The sequence below is a fragment of the Haliotis rufescens genome, unplaced genomic scaffold (genome assembly GCF_023055435.1).
Source record: "Haliotis rufescens isolate VD_foot unplaced genomic scaffold, xgHalRufe1.0.p SCAF_12, whole genome shotgun sequence".
Taxonomy (NCBI): domain Eukaryota; kingdom Metazoa; phylum Mollusca; class Gastropoda; order Lepetellida; family Haliotidae; genus Haliotis; species Haliotis rufescens.
The window spans coordinates 20850256-20873420 of NW_025963802.1; the positions used below are offsets into that span (position 1 = coordinate 20850256).

Sequence of the window (23165 nt, forward strand, 5' to 3'; positions counted from 1 at the left end):
TGAAACATGAGACTATCTGATACTCTTATTTCATCTAACTACATGTGACCTTAACATGAGACTATCTGATACTCCTACTTCATCTAACTACATGTGATCTAAACATGAGACTATCTGATACTCTTACTTCATCTAACTACATGTGATCTTCACATAAGACTATCTGATACTCTTACTTCATCTAACTACATGTGATCTTCACATGAGACTTTCTGATACTCTTTCTTCATCTAACTACATGTGATCTTCACATGAGACTATCTGATACTCTTACTTCATCTAACTACATGTGATCTAAACATGAGACTATCTGATACTCTTACTTCATCTTACTACATGTGATCTAAACATGAGACTATCTGATAGTCTCACTTCATCTAACTACATGTGATCTTCACATAAGACTATCTGATACTCTTACTTCATCTAACTACATGTGATCTTCACATGAGACTTTCTGATACTCTTACTTCATCTAACTACATGTGATCTAAATATGAGACTATCTGATAGTCTCACTTCATCTAACTACATGTGATCTAAACATGAGACTATCTGATACTCTTACTTCATCTAACTACATGTGATCTAAACATGAGACTATCTGATAGTCTCACTTCATCTAACTACATGTGATCTTCACATAAGACTATCTGATACTCTTACTTCATCTAACTACATGTGATCTAAATATGAGACTATCTGATAGTCTCACTTCATCTAACTACATGTGATCTAAACATGAGACTATCTGATACTCTTACTTCATCTAACTACATGTGATCTTCACATAAGACTATCTGATACTCTTACTTCATCTAACTACATGTGATCTTCACATGAGACTTTCTGATACTCTTTCTTCATCTAACTACATGTGATCTTCACATGAGACTATCTGATACTCTTACTTCATCTAACTACATGTGATCTAAACATGAGACTATCTGATAGTCTCACTTCATCTAACTACATGTGATCTTCACATAAGTATCTGATACTCGTATTTCATCTAACAACATGTGATCATACATGAAACTATCTGATACTCTTATTTCATCTAACTACATGTGATGAAACATGAAACTATCTGATACTCTTATTTCATCTAACTACATGTGACCTTAACTTGAGACTATCTGATACTCTTACTTCATCTAACTACATGTGATCTAAACATGAGACTATCTGATAGTCTCACTTCATCTAACTACATGTGATCTTCACATAAGACTATCTGATACTCTTACTTCATATAAATACATGTGATCTCCACATGAGACTTTCTGATACTCTTACTTCATCTAACTACATGTGATCTTCACATGAGACTGTCTGATACTCTTACTTCATCTAACTACATGTGATCTAAACATGAGACTATCTGATACTCTTACTTCATCTAACTACATGTGATCTAAACATGAGACTATCTGATAGTCTCACTTCATCTAACTACATGTGATCTTCACATAAGACTATCTGATACTCTCACTTCATCTAACTACATGTGATCTAAATATGAGACTATCTGATAGTCTCAATTCATCTAACTACATGTGATCTAAACATGAGACTATCTGATACTCTTACTTCATCTAACTACATGTGATCTAAACATGAGACTATCTGATAGTCTCACTTCATCTAACTACATGTGATCTTCACATAAGACAATCTGATACTCTCACTTCATCTAACTACATGTGATCTAAATATGAGACTATCTGATAGTCTCACTTCATCTAACTACATGTGATCTTCACATAAGACTTTCTGATACTCTTACTTCATCTAACTACATGTGATCTTCACATGAGACTTTCTGATACTCTTACTTCATCTAACTACATGTGATCTTCACATGAGACTATCTGATACTCTTACTTCATCTAACTACATGTGATCTTCACATAAGACTATCTGATACTCTTACTTCATCTAACTACATGTGATCTAAACTAAGACTATCTGATAGTCTCACTTCATCTAAGTACATGTGATCTTCACATAAGACTATCTGATACTCTTACTTCATCTAACTACATGTGATCTAAATATGAGACTATCTGATAGTCTCAGTTCATCTAACTACATGTGATCTTCACATAAGTATCTGATACTCGTATTTCATCTAACAACATGTGCTCAAACATGAAACTATCTGATACTCTTATTTCATCTAACTACATGTGATGAAACATGAAACTATCTGATACTCTTATTTCATCTAACTACATGTGACCTTAACTTGAGACTATCTGATACTCTTACTTTGTCTAACTACATGTCATCTTAAGTTAGGACTATCTCATAGTCTCACTTCATCTAACTACGTGTGATCTTCACATGAGACTTTCTGATACTCTTAATTCATCTAACTACATGTGATCTTAACATTAGACTATCTGATACTCTTACTTCCTCTAACTACATGTGATCTTTCATCTAACTACATGTGATCTTAACATGGGACTATGTGATACTTTTACATCATCTAACTACAGGTGATCTTAACTTGAGACTATCTGATAGTCTTACTTCATCTAAGGACATGTGATCTTAACTTGAGACTATCTGATACTCTTATTTCATCTAACTACATGTGACCTTAACTTGAGACTATCTGATACTCTTACTGCATCTAACTACATGTGATCTAAACATGAGAATATCTGATACTCTTATTTCATCAAACAACATGTGATCTTAACTTGAAACTATCTGATACTCTTACTTTATCTAACTACATGTGATCTTAACATCAGACTATCTGATAGTCATACTTCATCTAACTACATGTGATCTAAACATGAGACTATCTTATAGTCTTACTTCATCTAACTACATGTGATCTTTCATCTAACTACATGTGATCTTAACATCAGACTATCTGATACTCTTACTTCATCTAACTACATGTGATCTTTCATCTAACTACATGTGATCTTAACATGGGACTATGTGATACTTTTACATCATCTAACTACATGTGATCTTAACTTGAGACTATCTGATAGTCTTATTTCATCTAAGGACATGCGATCTTAACTTGAGACTATCTGATACTCTTATTTCATCTAACTACAGGTGACCTTAACTTGAGACTATCTGATACTCTTACTTCATCTAACTACATGTGATCTAAACATGAGAATATCTGATACTCTTATTTCATCAAACAACATGTGACCTTAACTTGAAACTATCTGATACTCTTACTTTATCTAACTAAATGTGATCTAAACATGAGACTATCTGATAGTCTCACTTCATCTAACTACATGTGATCTTCACATAAGACTATCTGATACTCTTACTTCATCTAACTACATGTGATCTAAATATGAGACTATCTGATAGTCTCAGTTCATCTAACTACATGTGATCTTCACATAAGTATCTGATACTCGTATTTCATCTAACAACATGTGCTCAAACATGAAACTATCTGATACTCTTATTTCATCTAACTACATGTGATGAAACATGAAACTATCTGATACTCTTATTTCATCTAACTACATGTGACCTTAACTTGAGACTATCTGATACTCTTACTTCGTCTTACTACATGTCATCTTAAGTTAAGACTATCTGATAGTCTCACTTCATCTAACTACGTGTGATCTTCACATGAGACTTTCTGATACTCTTAATTCATCTAACTACATGTGATCTTAACATGAGACTATCTGATACTCTTACTTCATCTAACTACATGTGATCTAAACATGAGACTATCTTATAGTCTTACTTCATCTAACTACATGTGATCTTTCATCTAACTACATGTGATCTTAACATCAGACTATCTGATACTCTTACTTCCTCTAACTACATGTGATCTTTCATCTAACTACATGTGATCTTAACATGGGACTATTTGATACTTTTACATCATCTAACTACAGGTGATCTTAACTCGAGACTATCTGATAGTCTTACTTCATCTAAGGACATGTGATCTTAACTTGAGACTATCTGATACTCTTATTTCATCTAACTAGATGTGACCTTAACTTGAGACTATCTGATACTCTTACTGCATCTAACTACATGTGATCTAAACATGAGAATATCTGATACTCTTATTTCATCAAACAACATGTGATCTTAACTTGAAACTATCTGATACTCTTACTTTATCTAACTACATGTGATCTTAACATCAGACTATCTGATAGTCATACTTCATCTAACTACATGTGATCTAAACATGAGACTATCTTATAGTCTTACTTCATCTAACTACATGTGATCTTTCATCTAACTACATGTGATCTTAACATCAGACTATCTGATACTCTTACTTCATCTAACTACATGTGATCTTTCATCTAACTACATGTGATCTTAACATGGGACTATGTGATACTTTTACATCATCTAACTACATGTGATCTTAACTTGAGACTATCTGATAGTCTTATTTCATCTAAGGACATGCGATCTTAACTTGAGACTATCTGATACTCTTATTTCATCTAACTACAGGTGACCTTAACTTGAGACTATCTGATACTCTTACTTCATCTAACTACATGTGATCTAAACATGAGAATATCTGATACTCTTATTTCATCAAACAACATGTGACCTTAACTTGAAACTATCTGATACTCTTACTTTATCTAACTAAATGTGATCTTAACATCAGACTATCTGATAGTCTTACTTCATCTAACTACATGTGATCTTAACATCAGACTATCTGATAGTCTTACTTCATCTAACTACACTGCCGCCTCTGTGGTCTTGTGGTAGAGCGTCCGCCCGGAGAGCGGAAGGTCCCGGGTTCGATCCCCGGCCGCGTCATACCAAAAGACGTTAAAAGATGGTACTTGTTGTTACCCTGTCTGGCGCTAGACATTAAGGGGCTAAAACAAGGACTGGTCGGCTCGGAGTCACTATACTGTGTCTGAGTGGGGTATTCATGTTAAACTGCGGCATGGTATCTCAGTGAGCTAGCACTATAAATCAGCATCAGTCCGGACTAGTACAAGCAGCCACACACACACACGTGCATGCACGTCGCTATATAAGTGCAATAATCTTGGACGCGACGTTAAACCCAATTTCACCTCACCTCATCTAACTACATGTGATCTTAACATGAGCCTTTCTGATAGTCTTACTTCATCTAACTACATTTGACCTTAACTTGAGATTATCTGATACTCTTACTTCATCTAACTACATGTGATCTTAACATGAGACTATCTGATATTCTTACTTCATCTAACTACATGAATGAATGAATGAATGAATTTCTTTATTTCCTCCAGAGTTGAATCCGAAGATTTTACATGGGCAAGTACATTATTTACAATACATCAATTAAATTACTTGACTATATACAAAGAAATCATGTTATACACTGCTATGAATAAACAATTTACAATGTACATTTTGAGAGCAGTAAGGTATCTAGTAGATATACATAAGGTATTTCTTTAAATTCCATATGAAGTGGCAGAAAGACAGTATGATGCTTTGCCAAGTATCGTAATCAAGTTCGTTTGTCAAGTCATGGACATCTGCCCCGAGAAAGAAAGAAAGCATATCATCATCGTCAAGCATATCTATTTTCACGTATACATCTACATCAAGTTTATCAATTAGGCATGAGAAGAAACTATTTCTGTCAGGCATAAACATTTCACAGTGCAAAACAATATGGCAATCATAGTCATAGCAATGTCTATTGCAATGGTTACATTCTTTCGACACTTTTGCTCTTGATCCGATTTTAATACAAAGTTGCAGGGGTTGTCTTAGATGTGGATAGAGATACATTACATTATAAAGAACATGCATTTGTAACCGTTTATGAATTTTATGGTATCGTGAAAGATCCGGTCTCTGTGCTAGTCTCTCTCTCCAGATGTACTGTTCATTCTCTGATAGACGTCTGATTACAAGAGCTCGCCAAGCCGATTTTGTTGGGAACGAACCGCTATCAGTATATCCCTTTATATAGTTATCCAAATGGTATTTTTTAGCAGTATATAGAAGGATGTTGCATATGCTTACTGGACGGCTAATATTGACAAAAGCGTTGGTAGCAATGTGAGCACAAAATAGGTCTTTTGTTATTGAGTTACAATCGTTATTGCAGAGCCTTCCTAATAATTGTAGTCTACATTTATCAATGTAGCCATTCATTGACCACATTCCCAAGTTAGAAATAGACGAATCGGTTGGATGTCTTTTACCAAATCCTTGTATATGACGAGCAAAGTAACGTTGTGTACATTCAATCATTTCAAGTTCTTTACCGTAAAAGGCTGGTAACAATTCACATCCATAAAAGCTTGTAGATAAAATCATTCTTTTCCATATATTGACACATGCAACTGGGTGGAGGTCTGAGTCGTTGAGGCCGAGTGATCGTAGTGAATTAACACTTTTTCTTGCTTTTGAGCAACATGTCATGATTCTTTCTTTACAGGATAAATTATTGTTTATGATTATTCCGCCATATTTGACGGAGTCGGAAGTGTCAACTTGAAACTATCTGATAGTCTTACTTCAACTAACTACATGTGATCTTAACGTGAGCCTATCTGATAGTCTTTCTTCATCTAACTACATGTGATCTTAACGTGAGCCTATCTGATACTCTTACTTCATCTAACTACATGTGATCTTAACATGAGACTATCTCATACTCTTGCTTCATCTAACAACATCTGGTCTTAACTTGATACTGTCGGATACTCTTACTTCATCTAACTACATAGGATCTTAACTTGACTAGATTCTGCAGTCAAATCAAATTTTCTCAAGTTGATCTGAGGACCCCAAGCTACCCCGTACCAATGTTGATGTTGTCATGCTTATGAGGGCATGCAGATTATGACTGATATGTATCCATTAAAATACAACTGATCAACAGGCATCAACAGTATTGGTTTGGCCCATTCAGTTCACTTTTAGAGGGTTGAAAGGCATTATGTGACATTTAGATAAAATCACTGAACTGAATCTTTGTTTATATTCGGCTGTTGGGAAGACTTGATGTAGGCAATACTAGATGATTTGTATCAATGTAGCTCTAGTCCTGATGCAGTCCTGTAATGATGCAGTTGTAGCCATGCATGACCGTCCTAGTGCCTCCGAACTTCTTTAACTGTTATTCTCTCTCACTCTCTGCAGAAGTCTTGCCCACACCCCACACCACTATATCATCCATTTTAGCTTCAACACCTGGCAAATCTTTTACCATATTGGGTGCAGGCTTAACACCAACAGCACTCTCATGAAATTATACCTTTCAATGGTGGTACTGAAAGTGCACAGCTTTGATGATTCTTCATCTAAATAAATCTGCCAAAATCAGGAAACTGCATCCAATTACGAAACATCAAAACACTGTAGCTTAAGCATAAGAACTACAACTTCCTCAATGGTCTTCATAGGGTTGTGTTCTCTACAAACTAAAGACAAATCTAAACTTGGTTTGGCTTCACCACTACCTCCATGCCATCCACCCACTCAGTTGGGCCTACTTGTCTCACTGTGACAACTGAGCTCTCCATTCTGTCTAGATGCACCTTGACTTTGGGACGAAGAGCATGCAAGAGCAAGTTTTCGGGGATGGGAATCACTGGAGTGTGTTCAGCTTTCAGCTTGATTACATTAGTCCCTGGTAGGCACCCCAAACCTTCAAATACATCTAGATAGTCACTCAACTTTCTCAGTTATATCTGGATTGTTTGTTTCTGATCATCAACAAGCATGATTGTTGAGAAGATAATTACTGCGCATGTGTAGATGACAGGAAGTCACATACAACAACTACAAATATAAGTCTCAATGGACATGTCTGACAAAGTGTCACACAGACTGTCACATGTGACATGGTCAACAGGTCAGATGGAAGACCACCTGGATAACATATTAAACAAGTTCATCAGTATGGCCGACGCACAAGCAGTAGTGCCTGAAGAGAGAGACAGTAAATTTGATGGAGATTCGGAAACTATCTCCTAAACTCATTGGACACAAACTTCGCCCCATGTCTAATTGATGGGGGCTACCTGGCAAAAGAAAACAAGGGCTTCAGCAATCAGGGGCATGACAGAGGATGGTAAAAATGTCCTAGATGCCCCAGACAAAATACACAACAAATACACGTAAGCAGTTTAGAACTCATGCTTGGCCAAATTATCAATTATTGCCTAATAATTTCATGAAATAGCATGAATAAAAGTCAATAGGTTGGACATTTCATTCAACAGGTGCTCATTTCATTGACTTTGCCACATCAACTCAACCCAATTCAAGAGTCCAGATGATTTGCATCAAAGATTCAAGACCATTGTGAGGACACTTTACTCCGTCCTGAAGACGGTATCATCAACCATGGCAATGCACCAGAAGCAAATGAGGAGCTGTCTTCATCATTAGAAATTTTTATGGTACTAACATGGTTGAGACTAATTAAGAATTTACTTTCATTTTGAGTGAGTTCATTGGAATATGAACCAAAGTGAAAGTAAATTACATTTTCTTACCTCAAAGGTAAATTTTATTTTGTACATGTGACTTCATGTTTACACTGACAGCCATACAACAACCAGCTATATCGCGGAATAAAATAGTTCCTCAAAAAGAGAGGTGACATGAGCGTATGGATGCACAACTTGCTCTTCAGAAACGTCTTATGAAACACATGTATTCAAATAATATCACCATAAGATGAGAAAGGTCTGTTAAGAACTACCTCAGTATGTCAGTCACAATGACAGCGCATCGTAATAGATTTACATTAAGTACAAGATGGCCGACACGATAAACATGACAGGAGAGATTTGGGGAGTTGCTAATGAACTAGGTTACATGTTTTAGTAATCATCGATCAATTGGCCGATCATTGAAAGGTGATTAAAGATGTGTCAAATAGACACTAAAATAAACTCATAGATTGCTGTAGGCGGTCACTGCCGGCCTAGATACAGATCGAGTCGATACTACCATAGTTTGGATCTGCATTTCTTCGTTTTGTTCAGTAGGATGGGTTGAAGGGAGGATATTTGTGAACGACTGTGCAGTCAAACTCTGATGTTTCTCAATGTATACTAAAACGCTGAGTTCAACATTATAGGGTCTAAATGATCACAAAGAACGCTTCTGTACGTATTCGTACTAGGGAATTCCCAGGGGTTTTCCCAGGAATGTGGAAGTAGTCCGCCAGTGTTTACGTTATTTCAAGAACACGGTCTCATGAAAAACATATGAACATCAAATTGTGTCGTTCATACACTTATGAATGTCAATTTCACGGTCAGTTGAGCAACTTATCATCCAATTAAAAAAACGTATATAGTGTAAACTTCAAATTAAAAAAATATTTTTGGTTGAACTGCCAAAATTAGTTACACAACTTTATGATACCCTCAACAAAAACTGACATTGTTTAAAGGACCATTTCAAAGATTCGATTCGAGATCCGGTGGCCTAACCAATACCTACATATTTGCCTATGTTGTGGTACTTGTTGTTGTGCGAATTAATTTGATTAATGACGTAATGTCGTCCAAGCAAACAAGTGACAGAACATTTATTTTGCATCAATGATACTCTGTGAATACCTGTATTCATCTGAAAGTATATTTCTTAATCTCAAAGTACAGCATAATCATTTTACATCTTTTAACATACAATCAATATTATGTTACATGGCAGTGTAGTGTTGTAATTATTTCTATCGAGATTCAGTAGAAGCTCATAGCATTGTGTTTTGAAAATGTTAGTTGTCAGGAATGTAGTACTATCTAATGTAAGTAGTGGTGTGGAAGTTACTATATTTAGATGCTTTAGGAGTAAAGTGTAATCTGGAATCTTTTAGAACAGCTAGACTACTTCAGCACTTTATAGAACCTTTCGGAAGGTATTTAGACTATATATAATGGGTCAAGAGCATGTATCACATTACATCTCACATTACATCAAGACCAGTTGTCGTGTGAAGATCATTGTTTTCACCTTGGATATCCAGCCTAGGGTTGTATGGAAGCTTGACCACTGTTGTTGCTAGGTGAAATATTATTATCACTGACTTATTGCTATCACAATGCACTGCTTTTGTATTTTTTACTGCCATTGAATTTTGCACTGCCACTCTATTGTGTACTAAAATTGTAATAGCAGTGCAATAATTTGTATTGATTTGTATACCTAGTTAATTTAATAATATAATTGTTACTTGTATACAATTTCTTTGTTGTTTGTTGGTTTAACACTGAATTCTTTTATGTATAGATATGTGGGTTAATTTATTGTTTCAATTTGGAAGTCAACATGTAACAATTTAAACCAAAGATATATTTCCTAATTCACAGTTTAGTGTGATTTGTATTTTCCATGCAGTATGCATTAACCATGATTTTTCAGCACTTATAGAATAACTGAGGTTTTATACATCCTATAGCAATGATCCTGCATGACAGGGGCTTCAAATATTATTAATCTATACAGGGATATCTTCTGAATGTCAAGAAAACACGTTCACAACAAGGCTGTCCTACCATGTCATATACTGAATTCTGACCATATTTGACAAGTTACTTCATGAGAAGCAAACCATCTAATCCTTAAATTGTTTATTGGGCACTTTGTTATGGCCTATCATGTTTCTGGGCAGAGAACCTGAACTAAAGCTCCAATATGATAGGTAAGAATGCATTGCTTCAGGACATTCACATTTTTCGCATTAATTTCATTATTTAAAGTAGTCCATAGCATACAAGTTACTTCTAAATTATAGTAAATGAACTGGTTTAAGCAGTTACACTTTATTTTACTATTTAATCTCTTATACCTTTCTTCATCATTTTACCACCATCAACAGGCTGCCACAAAAGACTCCCATATATTTCCCAACAGTTTTGTTGCAATTGTTGGACTCATCACCTGTGAGAGTGGGCATCAAACGGTATAAAGATATGGTTACTTACTTATTGATATATTGCTACTTCCTGCCATACCCATAATGCCTTTGTAGGGAGCTCCTGAAACAGTATCCACAACAAGGTATTACACAATATCTGACAAATCAACCATTTCATGCAGCAGCTGATTACTGTATTGATTAACTCAAGACATTCACACACAAGAAATAAAAGTGAACTGTCCTTTCCAAAACAATGTTTATTTATTGACCATTTTCATTATGGGCACAGCTCTTATATTATTTCAGATGTCAGAAAATTATGCATCAAGCTTTGGGCAGTTGGTAATGAGATTTGTGTACCGGTATACGTTGGAATTATGCACTCACCAAGTACCAGGAGTACTGTGGCCGATGTTCTGCCGCCCTGGCTGACAGCCTTTACTGATAAAAGGTATTCTGAATCCATGTGAAGATTAGGTAGTACCAGGTGTGTTTGTTGCTAGAGGAAGACAAAAAAATCATTCAATATTTGCAAAATCTGTGCTTAGAACAGAAAACAAGGCCAGTTCAATACCTTATCTTGGCCAATATGATACGATGCAAAAGGTGAGGGGGGAGGCAAGGAGGGAGTTTGAAGGAGGAGAGAAATGCATTGTTGAATGAAATTGTTTAGTAGCACATATATATATTTTGTTGGACTGCCTTAAACATAGCTTCATTATCTGTAACAACATGACTATGTTTTGCCATAGACCAATAGGTTTACATCAACAGGTATGTTATGAACAATATTTTTAAGGCTGTTAAACATAATTTCACGCTGATGTCTAAACAATGTTCATTCCATGAGATAATGCAATGCATTTTCACATGTATTTGAACATGTACAGTTCAGGTGATCTTTTACACCAATTCAGTATAAATCATACTTTAATTGACTGCACGTGTTTTCTAACACATGCAAATGACATTGGATGGTGCTTTAAAAAGAAGCATTACAACAAGTAATCTTAGAATTTCGGTCTGATAATGAAATAGGTAGACCACTAACAATGCATGCAGCTTCTAATTGTGATTGTTCTAATTTCTCACCCAACCATCCCATATCTCACATGTGTAGTGTGGTCTTATGAACATTTGATATTTAAGAAAATAACAACAAGAGAGAATTGTTTATCATACAATAAAACACTGCAGAAAGAATAAACCATGAGGTGTGCAGCCCCCGATCAGTTTATTCTCCCTGCAGTGTTTTATTGTATGATAAACAACAACCACAAGTGGTTTATTTCTCATACGAAATATCAACATTATGTTGATAAAATGTACAAGTTTTAAAAATATTTACCAAAATTTTCATAATGATGACTCTCTGAACAGAATCCACCCTGGAAATGTCGAACAAGTCCATTTTACAAACAGGTGGGTCAAGTTTGGAATTTCCCGCATATTCTCACAATCTTAAAGTTGATTGAGGTGGCGCTGCACTGTGGCGACACACACGGTTGGAAAACGCTCAATGATTTTTATGCATATTGTGCTTATTGTGATTGCTGCTAAGTCATTCTTGTATCTGCAGTTATTTACAATAGGGAAAAGGACTACTATCACTGTGACAGTGATGATATTGTTAATTTTGTTGTTTTCACAACATAACATGGCAGCCATCGTGCCTCTATCACCATACGCTCCGAAAGGGAACAGTTACTCTAGCTTATTGGATACACCAATGTCAGAGACTTGCATATGTTATTACCCTTATAATGTACACAGGACGAAAGGACAGGCTTGTGCCGTAAATGAGGTAAGAGAGACAGACTGAGGCGAAAGAATAAAATCACGCAAAACCAGATCTCCATGACCTACTATTTTGGTGGCAAATGTGCATTCTCTAAGACGTCACTAAATGAACTACAAGCCTGTTTGAAGTTTATGTATGAATTCCAAGAAAGCTGCCTACTTTGTTTCACTAAAGCTTGGTTAAACGCTGACATAGAGAACTCTAGTCTCAAAATTGATGGTTTCCGAAACACCATTCAGAAATGATAGAGACCTCAACATAACAGCAAAATCTATCGGAGATGGCGTGTGTATATATGTAAACCAGAGGTGATATAATCACGTTATAGTAAGGGGCATGGTGTGTACCGAAGATGTGGAGTTACTGTCTGTTTCATTATGACCCTTCTATCTTCAAGAGAATTTGGACAGATATTTGTCAGTGTTGTGTATGGGCTGCTGACATTATTTATAAACGTGTGGATAAACATGATGACCTCTATGTTGATGCACTAAAATGTATTCTAAGGGATTTTAATTACTGCAGTCTCAAGAAAACATTGCCTCACTACAGTCAATATGTTACATGCCCCAACGAGGAAAGATAGGACGATTGACCTGTGGTACGCTAATGTCAAGGACGCTTTCAAATCTAATGCCAAAGCTCCACTTGGAACATCTGATCACAATTCAGTCTATTTAGACCCTACCTAAAAGAAAAAATTAAAATCCGACAAACCAACATTAAACTCAGTGAAATCACATTCTCTTGATCAATTGAAAGGGTGCTTTGATTGTATAGCTTGGGATGTGTTTGAGAAATCTAGCACGGACCTTGACGAGTTGCTTGATGTTGTCACTCATTACATAAACTTTTGTATTGACTGTATTGTGCCTTCAAAAACTATCAAGATCTTTCTGAACAATAAGCCGTGGATGACAAAAGAACTTAAGTCAATACTAAATGGAAAGAAAAGAGCTTTTTGTGTTGGGGACAAGTTGAAGGTTTAATCTGTTCAGAAAGAAATATCACATGCCATGGATTAATGTAAACTTCAATACAAGTCAAAAATAGAAAGACAGTTTGCTGATTGTGATCTTTGACGGGCTTGAAAGGGCGTTAAGACAATAATTGAGACAGATAAGAAACAAGCAGAAATAAGTGTTGCAGATAACTTGAACTTTGCCAATGAGTTGAATATGTTCTACTCTCGCTTTGACACTACAGACTTCAGTAAAGAAAAAGAAATGTTGTTTAGAAATGCTTTATCCGATTGTGAAACACTAGAAGTAACTACTTGTGATGTGCCACAATCATTTTCTAAAATAAATGTCCGCAAAGCTACAGGTCCTGATAATCTATGCAGTATGGTGTTGAAGAAATGTCGTAATCAACTGAATAATATTTTCAAAAACATCTGTCAAATTTCTGTCGAAACTAATGTTATTCCTTTACTTTGGAGGACATCTTATGTTATCCCTGTTACAAAAATTCTGAATCCTTCTGTTAATTACTGACCCGTTTTAACATCAATACCTATGAAATGCCAAGAACATATTGTTAAAATTTTACTTTTTAGACAGATAGAACATTCACTTGATCCACGTCAGTTTGCCTACAGCCCCGGGAGAGGAGTCGAGGATGCCACTCTTACACTGTTAAACAATATATACAAAGATTGTGAAACTTCCATTCATTTATACATATCTTGTTTGTCGACTTCTCCTCTGCATTTAATACCATAAAGCAACATCTGCTTATGCAAAAATTATCTAACATGTCTGCTAATTCATATTATTAAAAGGATAGAATCTTTTCTTGTGAACAGACCTGTTTGTGACTGTAGTGTGAGTGAGTGAGTTTGGATTTATGCCGCTTTTAGCAATATTCCAGCAATATCAGGGCGGGGCACACCAGAAATGGGCTTCACACATTGTACCCATGTCGGGATTCGAACCCGGGGCTTCGGCATGACGAGCGAACGCTTTAACCACTAGGCTACCCGACCGCCCCTTGTGACTGTAAATAGTATCAAATCATCTGTGACCTTTTCATCTACTGGTGCCCCCAATATTGTCTGCTCTCTCCTGTTTTATTCATTTTATACACAAATGACAGTATCAGTAAATTTAAAGTTTGCAGATGACGCAGCATTCATAAAGCTCCCTAAAACTGATTATCGCTCCCAAATTTCAAAATTTGTCCAATGGTGCAAGATTAATTTTCTTACTCTAAATATTAAAAAGAAAAAGGAAATGATTATAGATTTCAGAAAAAGAAGACCAAAATATTGATTTGGTTGAACAATATCATTATCTTGGCCCCATTATTCATTCGAAACTCACTTGGAATGCTAACAGTAGCATAATTATAAAAAGTGCAAAAAGCTATTTAATCTCTTCCGCTTTTGTCCACTGCATTTATCTGCATAGCCCGGCTACATCTATGGGGAACAACTTACTGGACACTCCCCTCTCAAAAGTAACTTTGTCCAATATATCAAGTCATAAAGTTGTGAGCGCATATTCAAATCTCCAGAAATGACATCATGAGTAATAAATATAAAGTAAATGTTTGAGTTTTCTCATTGAATAAATCACCTTGGAAGTGACAAGACCAATTACCACTGGCTTCAAGAATAACACCCAAGTGCTTATGACTATTAACAGACCTGATTTCATTTCCATTGAAATATATTTGTCAAGGTTGTCTTTGCATAATGCTTTGCGGATAGAACATGCAGTTTTCATTAATAATTTATGACAAATTTTGTCTGGCCAGACGCTTTGTTCACAGGCAAACATTTTTATTATTTCTTCAGCATCTTTTCTTGAAATCACTAGTTTGTTCATCTTTGTCTCTGTATGTAGTGTGAAATCAGGCTTGGATGTTTTTGAATTGTTTACATTTGATACAGATCTAACATATTTATTCAGTTTCTCTGCCTTTTCAATATCACTAAAAATTGTCAAGTTTCGCCCGTATCATACTGTTTTTAGGGCCAGAGATTTTCACAACATAGTGTAAACCTTTCCAGTAAGAGGTTTTGTTTTCTGCATGTTATTCTGATAGCAATTCACAGAGGTTTGAATAAAAATAATTATCCTGACATTTCATATTATTTACTTTGTTCCTCTAATGTTTATAAGCCTGAATGTCATTTACCTTTTTACACTAGTCAGCCTTCCTTTTTAAGCTTTCACTTTCCTAGATTCTCTTCTTAAACTGAAATCATACCAAGGTTTGTCCCTTGGACGGATGGTTACCATTTTGTTTAGAATGCATATTTTAATATATTTATTCAAGTGTTCATAAAAGAGAATACATGTTTGTCAACATTTGAATTTTGACTAAATAGCTCTTTCCACCTAGTATTTTCAATGAGCGAATTTAGTTTATCATAATCACCATTGTAAAACATGAAATTTCTGTTTTATATGCTGATTTCATTTGGAAATTAGTATTTATTTCTATGTTAGTTCACCTATGTTTGCTAATTATATTGTCAAAATTAATCACACCACTGTTGATATGTTCACTGATAATAGGATCCAACAAGACAAAAAGTGAGCAGGGTTCACTAATACCCATAATTTCCACGCCCAACATATTTCTAAGTTCAAAACATGAAAAAAGCAATATTTTCTCAGAAAATCAACTTATCAAAATGAAACTTTGCACTGCACCTCTCCTATAGGTATAAAAAGTGTTCACCAAGTTTGAAAAGAATCTATCTATCTAAGAATCTCGGAAGGACAGACAGAACTCCTTGTTATAACAATGTACCCCCACTATTTTAGGTCGGGGTATATTAAACTACTGATAGGCTCAGTTATGATATTGAGTAGATTTTTCAGTTTATGGATTCATTTACATATAAGTTCCTATACAATAACATATTTTCATCTGTGTCAATGATGGTAACCTTGCATGAAATATCCAGGGCATTTTCAATGCTATCATCCTAGTGAGTCTAAAAGTTACTAGAGGTAAAAATACTGTTTTCAAAGTTTAAGGTCAGTGAAATGAAAAATGTGAGTGTTTAGTTAGTGATAATCCACATATTTGTGATGCTATTTACATGAGAGTCTAGTTATTTTAATTTCCTGATTTACATTGCCACAAGACCTTAACAGGTTGTCAACACCCTGAAATGTCAACACCCTGAAATGTCAATAGAAACAGTTATATAACACAAGCTGCTGGTGACATAGATACTTAATCAATTTTGCATAAATAATCAGGATTAATATACAAATATGAAACAAGAAAGAAATTTTCATCAATGATACCTAATCTGCAAAAATGAATGTAACTTGTAACTCTTAATCTTACACACTTTCAAAGCAGATAAGTCCTCCAAGGCACAATTATTGGCTGTCCAATGATCAGCCCCTAAGGGAAAACTTTTTCAATTGATCATTCTTCACTCACCCGGTAGGTGCGCTGACCCAGTCCAAAGTTAAATGGATAGTAAATGTGGCATGCGCCAGACAAGCAGTATGTGTTCCTGTCAAGTCTGTAGACCGTCAACCAGTAAAGCCATCACCTTTAATGGTCACACTGGTGTACAGGCAGTATATCGTTTTTCCTAAACAATAGTATATCTATTTTCATGTCTAGAAATGTATGTTCCATGATTCAGTGATAAATCAGGGACGACTACAACGACTGCTTATGAGGGGTTGCTGAAAAGTTCTGAGCCTAACTATTATGGACTGCATTGATGGATTTGGTTCCTAACGATATTTTAACATAATCCCTTCTGAGGACCACACACTTTTGCCAACGATGCTGAAGTGCCTAGATCACACTGGTGCACAAAGAATCTGCCAGGTGGTGTAAAATGTCCTCCACAGCAAAATTGACATATCAACTTTTACATAAATGCTTAACCAGTTCTTTCTTCAAGTTTGTGAAGAGGTGAAAATCTACTTAAACAGATTAGCATTGTATTGACCCCATGAAATCCTAGAACATTGAAGCCATCAGCTTTCAGCTGATGGAACAGACTTTGCTATATTCTTCTTCACAACTTTGACTATTGTTTAGTCTCTGGTTGACAGTTGTGAACCTAAAACACATTCATGGTAACAAATCCCTAAACAAAACCAGTTAGGTCTGCTTCAAAGTAAAATAAGTTCTCACAAGAGATTATGAACCTGGAGCATTTCATGACCAGTTCATTCCTCAAAATGTTTTGAACTCTCTTATGTGATATGCCTATTCTATTGGCTATTCTGTAGCGAGTCGTCAATCATATGTATTTTATCAAACATTTGCCTAGTGATGACAGTTGAATGTCTGTCCGATCTTGAATCGTCTTATTAACAAGCGGCTTCTACGTGGTTAGCCATCCTAAATAGTTGTTAGAATACTGCATATTGTGCCAAATACCTTAGTGCATGTGCAGGGCAGTCACTTCTTTCCAAGAAACATCCACTAGATGCATGTTCCAAGATGCCTACCTAAAAGATCAAAGGCGCCAACCGTACTTTATCTTGTATTATAGTACACTTTTTGAGATAAGTCATAATGGACTGACATCATGGCTCTGTTCAAAACCCCTCCCCAGTATCCTTGGTAACATGCAAACAAGCAAGATGTCTCATCCATATCAATTTTGGTGAAAGAGTTTCTTTAAACTTGTCAAATATTTAAATATTATTACCTACGAATTAAGTCTCTCTGGAAAAGGAATGAGCAATCCTTGAAAAATGTCATAACCACATATACACCTGTTGCTCAGTGTACTGCATTTAATAATATTATGATTTAGCATTATTTAGCTAAATCGGTTTATGGTCAGCTCCGCATAACCAATACTAGTAACTATTCCCATTTATCATTTTCCACCATTTGTTTACAAACATTCTCCTCTCACAAGACCCGCAAAAATACTCCCCATGGCAACATACGTCATTTCTCCCATGACGTCACTACACGTGGTCTCGTGACGTCACTACTTTTACTCCCCAACTGTCAAGTCATTCTAACAACACAACACAACGCGTCCGGCGGTTTGCATTTCACCTCTTTCCCCACCCTCCACCCCCAAACCACCCCAATTGTCAGGTTGCGCCTTCTTTCCACAGTGAACAACATTGTACAAAGTCTTATCAAGTTTATAAATGTATCGTTCTTATTGTTGTTATTCTATTTCAATAAATTTGGTACAGTGGGCATGGTGCAGTCGGGGGATTTGGTTTAACACCATGCTGGTGGGTGTATGATACTCTGGCTGCCTGCTAATTACAGCGGAAGCCCAAATTCTTCTGCCCGCTGTTTCCGCGGGGGGAGTGACAGTATCTTTGCTGTGGGTCCTGTCTGCCAAGCACGGTGGAGGGACAACTTGACCCGCGATAGGGTCTGTATGCGATTTCTAGTCCGCGGTAGGACCTTGCTTATCGCCCCCGACTGCATCATCCACACTCTGCCCATTATATCCCACAAAACATCATTGTTTGTTAATCTTTTCATCTGAGGTAGTCTGAACATAAACAGCAGTCAAACAAAACGGCTGCTGTTGCTCTTCCTCCGCCATGTTTGTCCCATGGAAATGCCACATCACACCCAAGGTCATTGATTGACGTTGGTTATGGTATCAAGTAGCACAATAAACTCAGTGAGCACACTATTTCATGGCTTGCAGTTGCTGCAGTCTGCAAATATTAATGGTGGAAACAAATTTGCTACTTGTAGGACAAGAAACAACTCACCTCACATAACCAGCGACACCAAACTTTTGCTATGCTTACATGTCTTAGCTCGTCCCTACAATGCACTTTCGTGATTAATTTGAACAAATAGTAGTATTGACGATGAAGGGACGGTGGCACCAAGGTCAGGTCAGGCACAGAAAATGCCTTAAGTTTTATCAACTACATGATGACAATCAGTGGATTGTTATGTATCACATCAATATTTCTCAAGATGCCATCATATATCGAGGAAACAATGTATTCTTAATCTCTAGTTTTGGCACAGAATGCTTGGCATGTATGTTGTTTCCCCTGTTCTAAGAACTTGTTTTTTCATCTTCACTAATGCCACTGGTCTAATGTCACAAGAAATGGATTGAATCTCGTTTCATTGTGTTGTATTTGGTAAGTTCTGACTACACTAAACGAAACTATTATCTCGCCATCGGCAAGTGCTGTTGAGATATGATCCTCATTTAACTTTGCTTCACCCAGCACACAAATACTATCATGTTCTAGTGCTTTCTTTTGCATCTGGCGAGAAATAAATTTAAGAGCTATTCCTGCCAGTTGAGACTCCAACTGCTACTTCTATGCCAAATATGATAGGCACAGCGATTATAATTGATAATAAGCCAACACCAGCTGCACCTAGCCCCATGCTAGTTGCTATAAGTGCAGTGTCAACTCCATCAAGAACATTCACAACTCTTTACATAATCCAATTAAAGAATCAGGCTCTTTCTCTAGTTGATGTTTATTTCACTTATATGATGTAATCGAAATCAATAAGCAGTATCCATCTTTCCAGATATTTCATCAAGTGCAGGATATAAATCCATAATATATAATATTGTTTTATTCAAGCATCTTTAATTGGCAAAGTGACAATGCTTTGAGACTAACCTTATAAGATGTATATTATAGGGCATAAATATCTTAGTGAGCAAAAGGCTCCTGGGTGCCATTCTCTTAGGTGAATGGACACCTTCAAGGGTTACATGGGTAAATGATGCTGCATGGGCACATAAAAATAACACAATGTTGGTGTTCATGTTTTTTTGCCATTTAATCCTTTGGCCCTCTTCTGGAGCACCCACCAAAAGGTGTTGGGCTTTGAGGCATAGTTCTCAAGTTATTTAATACATCAATGAATTCAGTAACCAAATCTAAGCTAATTTCTTTGAATGCTGGACGACTCCTTAACATACAGCCTGGTTTCTCCGGTATTGGAGTTGGGAACACACTCTTATATTTTGAAGGTATATAGACCACAAGCATAATCCCACTAATCATTGTCTTAGTTAAATTATGCACCTTCACCGCTGTCATAACATATACCGGGTAGTGACCCAATGGTGATATTTAGTAGCCAGTCCATTTTTGGTTTGAGCATAATCCATTTAATTATCATCAATGAAGACAAGATTAAGAAAGATATTTTTTCTCGGGTCTCTAACCACAACATCATTGAAATCTCCTTGAGTTGGTGCAACAAAAATAGGTGCCATAGATATAACTTCTTTCCGCTTGTGTACCCCTTCTTAAAGGTGTGAAGAATATAGCTCACCTTCAATACCAGGTTTATCAAATCCTTCTGTGTCTCAAAGATCAGAAGGTGAAAATGTATTGTATTGTCTGAGGTGATGCGTTCCAGGGCCAGCAGTATCAAATATTATTTATAATACAAGTGAGTGAGTATGGTTTTACACTGCTTTAAGCAATATTCCAGCAATATCATGGCAGGGGACACCAGAAATGGGCTTCACACATTGTACCCATGTCGGGAATCAAACCTGGGTCTTCGGCATGACGAGCAAACGCTTTAACTACTAGGCTACCCGACCACCCATTTATAATACAAACACCCTTTATGTAGAGGTTGATACTTTATATCTAAAACAGAAAATTTGAGCTCTGTAATAATACCCTGTCTTAACTTCTTATACTGTAATGATGAGAAGGATTCTGTTCCACCACTATTGTATTATTCATGTTTGACTGGAATAGCCCTCAGTAGAGTTTAAGGACTTTCGCACTGAATATTATCTGTTGTACAAATCTCATCAAAATCGATGCACAGCTCTTGATAGGGAACTATATTGGGTAATTTAACTCCTCGCACTATTGTGTTGGGTTCCACTTTCTTTTTCTTGTAGAATACAAGTAAATTTGCCAAGTCTGTATCAAGTGCTATAGAATATTTTTCACTGCTTAAAGCCAGTGTTCCATTTGACTCATTTAGTGTAATTCTATATCCGTAAGACTTCAAATATTTGTCATTGAATGCGCATACATAATAATTAATATCCATCAGATATAGCATGATAGTCTTTAGCTATTAATAATAACTTATGATACTTGTGATACTTATGTTGGTCCACTGTGTGTAATATGTCATACCACAGAGAGCATCTTCAAGCTATCAATAGCATGAAGCAGTTGAATAGACTGCACATTTGTTATTCCCGGAGTGTAACATACATATTAAATACTCAAAGACACTAAATTATATCTTCAATATGACAAGCACTCTTAATAGAAATGCAAGTACAAGACTGGAATGGTTTATCCTAAAGTAGTAAAGACGTAACTGACCTCACACACCCAATTATTTTAGTTGATGCCCCAGAAAAGGGAGTGGCTTGGTCTGGACTATGCTCTTTCGAGTAACGAGTAAAAAGATGATTGGAAGAAATTCATTTATAAGAAATGCCTAGACAAACATATCAAGAAACATAGAAACGATTTACGTAATCTATACAGAGCCAATCGAAAACAGAGTCCACAGGAATTCTGGAACGCTCTGAACAAAAATAAGAGTAAGGTAAATAACACTGAGCCTGACATCGAAACATTTTATGAATTCTATAAAGATATAAATAAAGACATGAATACAGACACAATTATTGATGAAGAATATCCAAATACTACTATGCACGATGATGAAATGCTCAATAGTGATATCACAATAGAAGAAATACGCAAAGCTGTAAAAAGCCTGAAAAATAACAAAGCTTGTGGTATAGATCACATTGAAAATGAGTATATAGTAAACTCCTTAGAATTATTAGCTCCCGTATATCTTAATTACTTTAATGCCATGTTCAATACCGGAAAAATACCAGATGCATGTCTAACCGGTGTGATCAAGCCAGTATTTAAAAAGAAAGGTAACCCACTAGACCCAAACTCTTACAGACCAATCTCAATTTTTACGAGAATACTACGGTAAATACAAGATTGTCATCTTTCACTGATAACAATAACATCCTGTCTCCCGCACAAGCTGGATTTAGGAAAAACTACTCAACAGTTGACAACAGGTTTATCATTAATATGTTAATGCAGAGCCTTAAGTATAACAAACAAAAGTTGTATTGTGCTTTTATAGATTTCACCGAGGATTTTGACAAAGTGTGGAGAATAGGTCTTTGGCCCTAACTGTTGAAAAGTGGCGTCAGTGGTAAATTTCTCATCCTAATTAAAAATTTGTACAGCGGTATTAAATCATGTCTTGTTGTAAACAATGAAATATCAGCTTTTTTCCCCAAGCCTTTCCGGAGTTAGACAAGGGGAAAATTTATCCCCATTACTATTTTCATTGTACATAAATGACCTCAAGCAGTCTCTTTTGGAACATGGTGTCATGGTGTAAATGTTGATTATAATCTTGGTGATGACGCAAACGTATTATTACAATTTATAACTTTACTGTATGCTGACGATACAGTCTTATTTAGTAGATGCCCCACCGATTTACAGAAAACCCTTGACTCGTTTA

General features: G+C 36.0%; 1 protein-coding gene across 1 annotated transcript in view; it reads right to left on the reverse strand.

Moving 5' to 3' along the window:
* LOC124150005 (tyrosine-protein kinase receptor torso-like) overlaps positions 1 to 23165 on the reverse strand; it is a 534068-nt gene that overhangs the window by 209676 nt on the left and 301227 nt on the right. The window contains exons 12-13 of the mRNA XM_046521879.2: positions 11288 to 11399; positions 10965 to 11018 (exon numbers count right to left, since the gene is read on the reverse strand). Coding sequence (XP_046377835.1) covers positions 10965 to 11018; positions 11288 to 11399 — 166 coding nt within the window. The remainder of the gene's footprint in view (positions 1 to 10964; positions 11019 to 11287; positions 11400 to 23165) is intronic.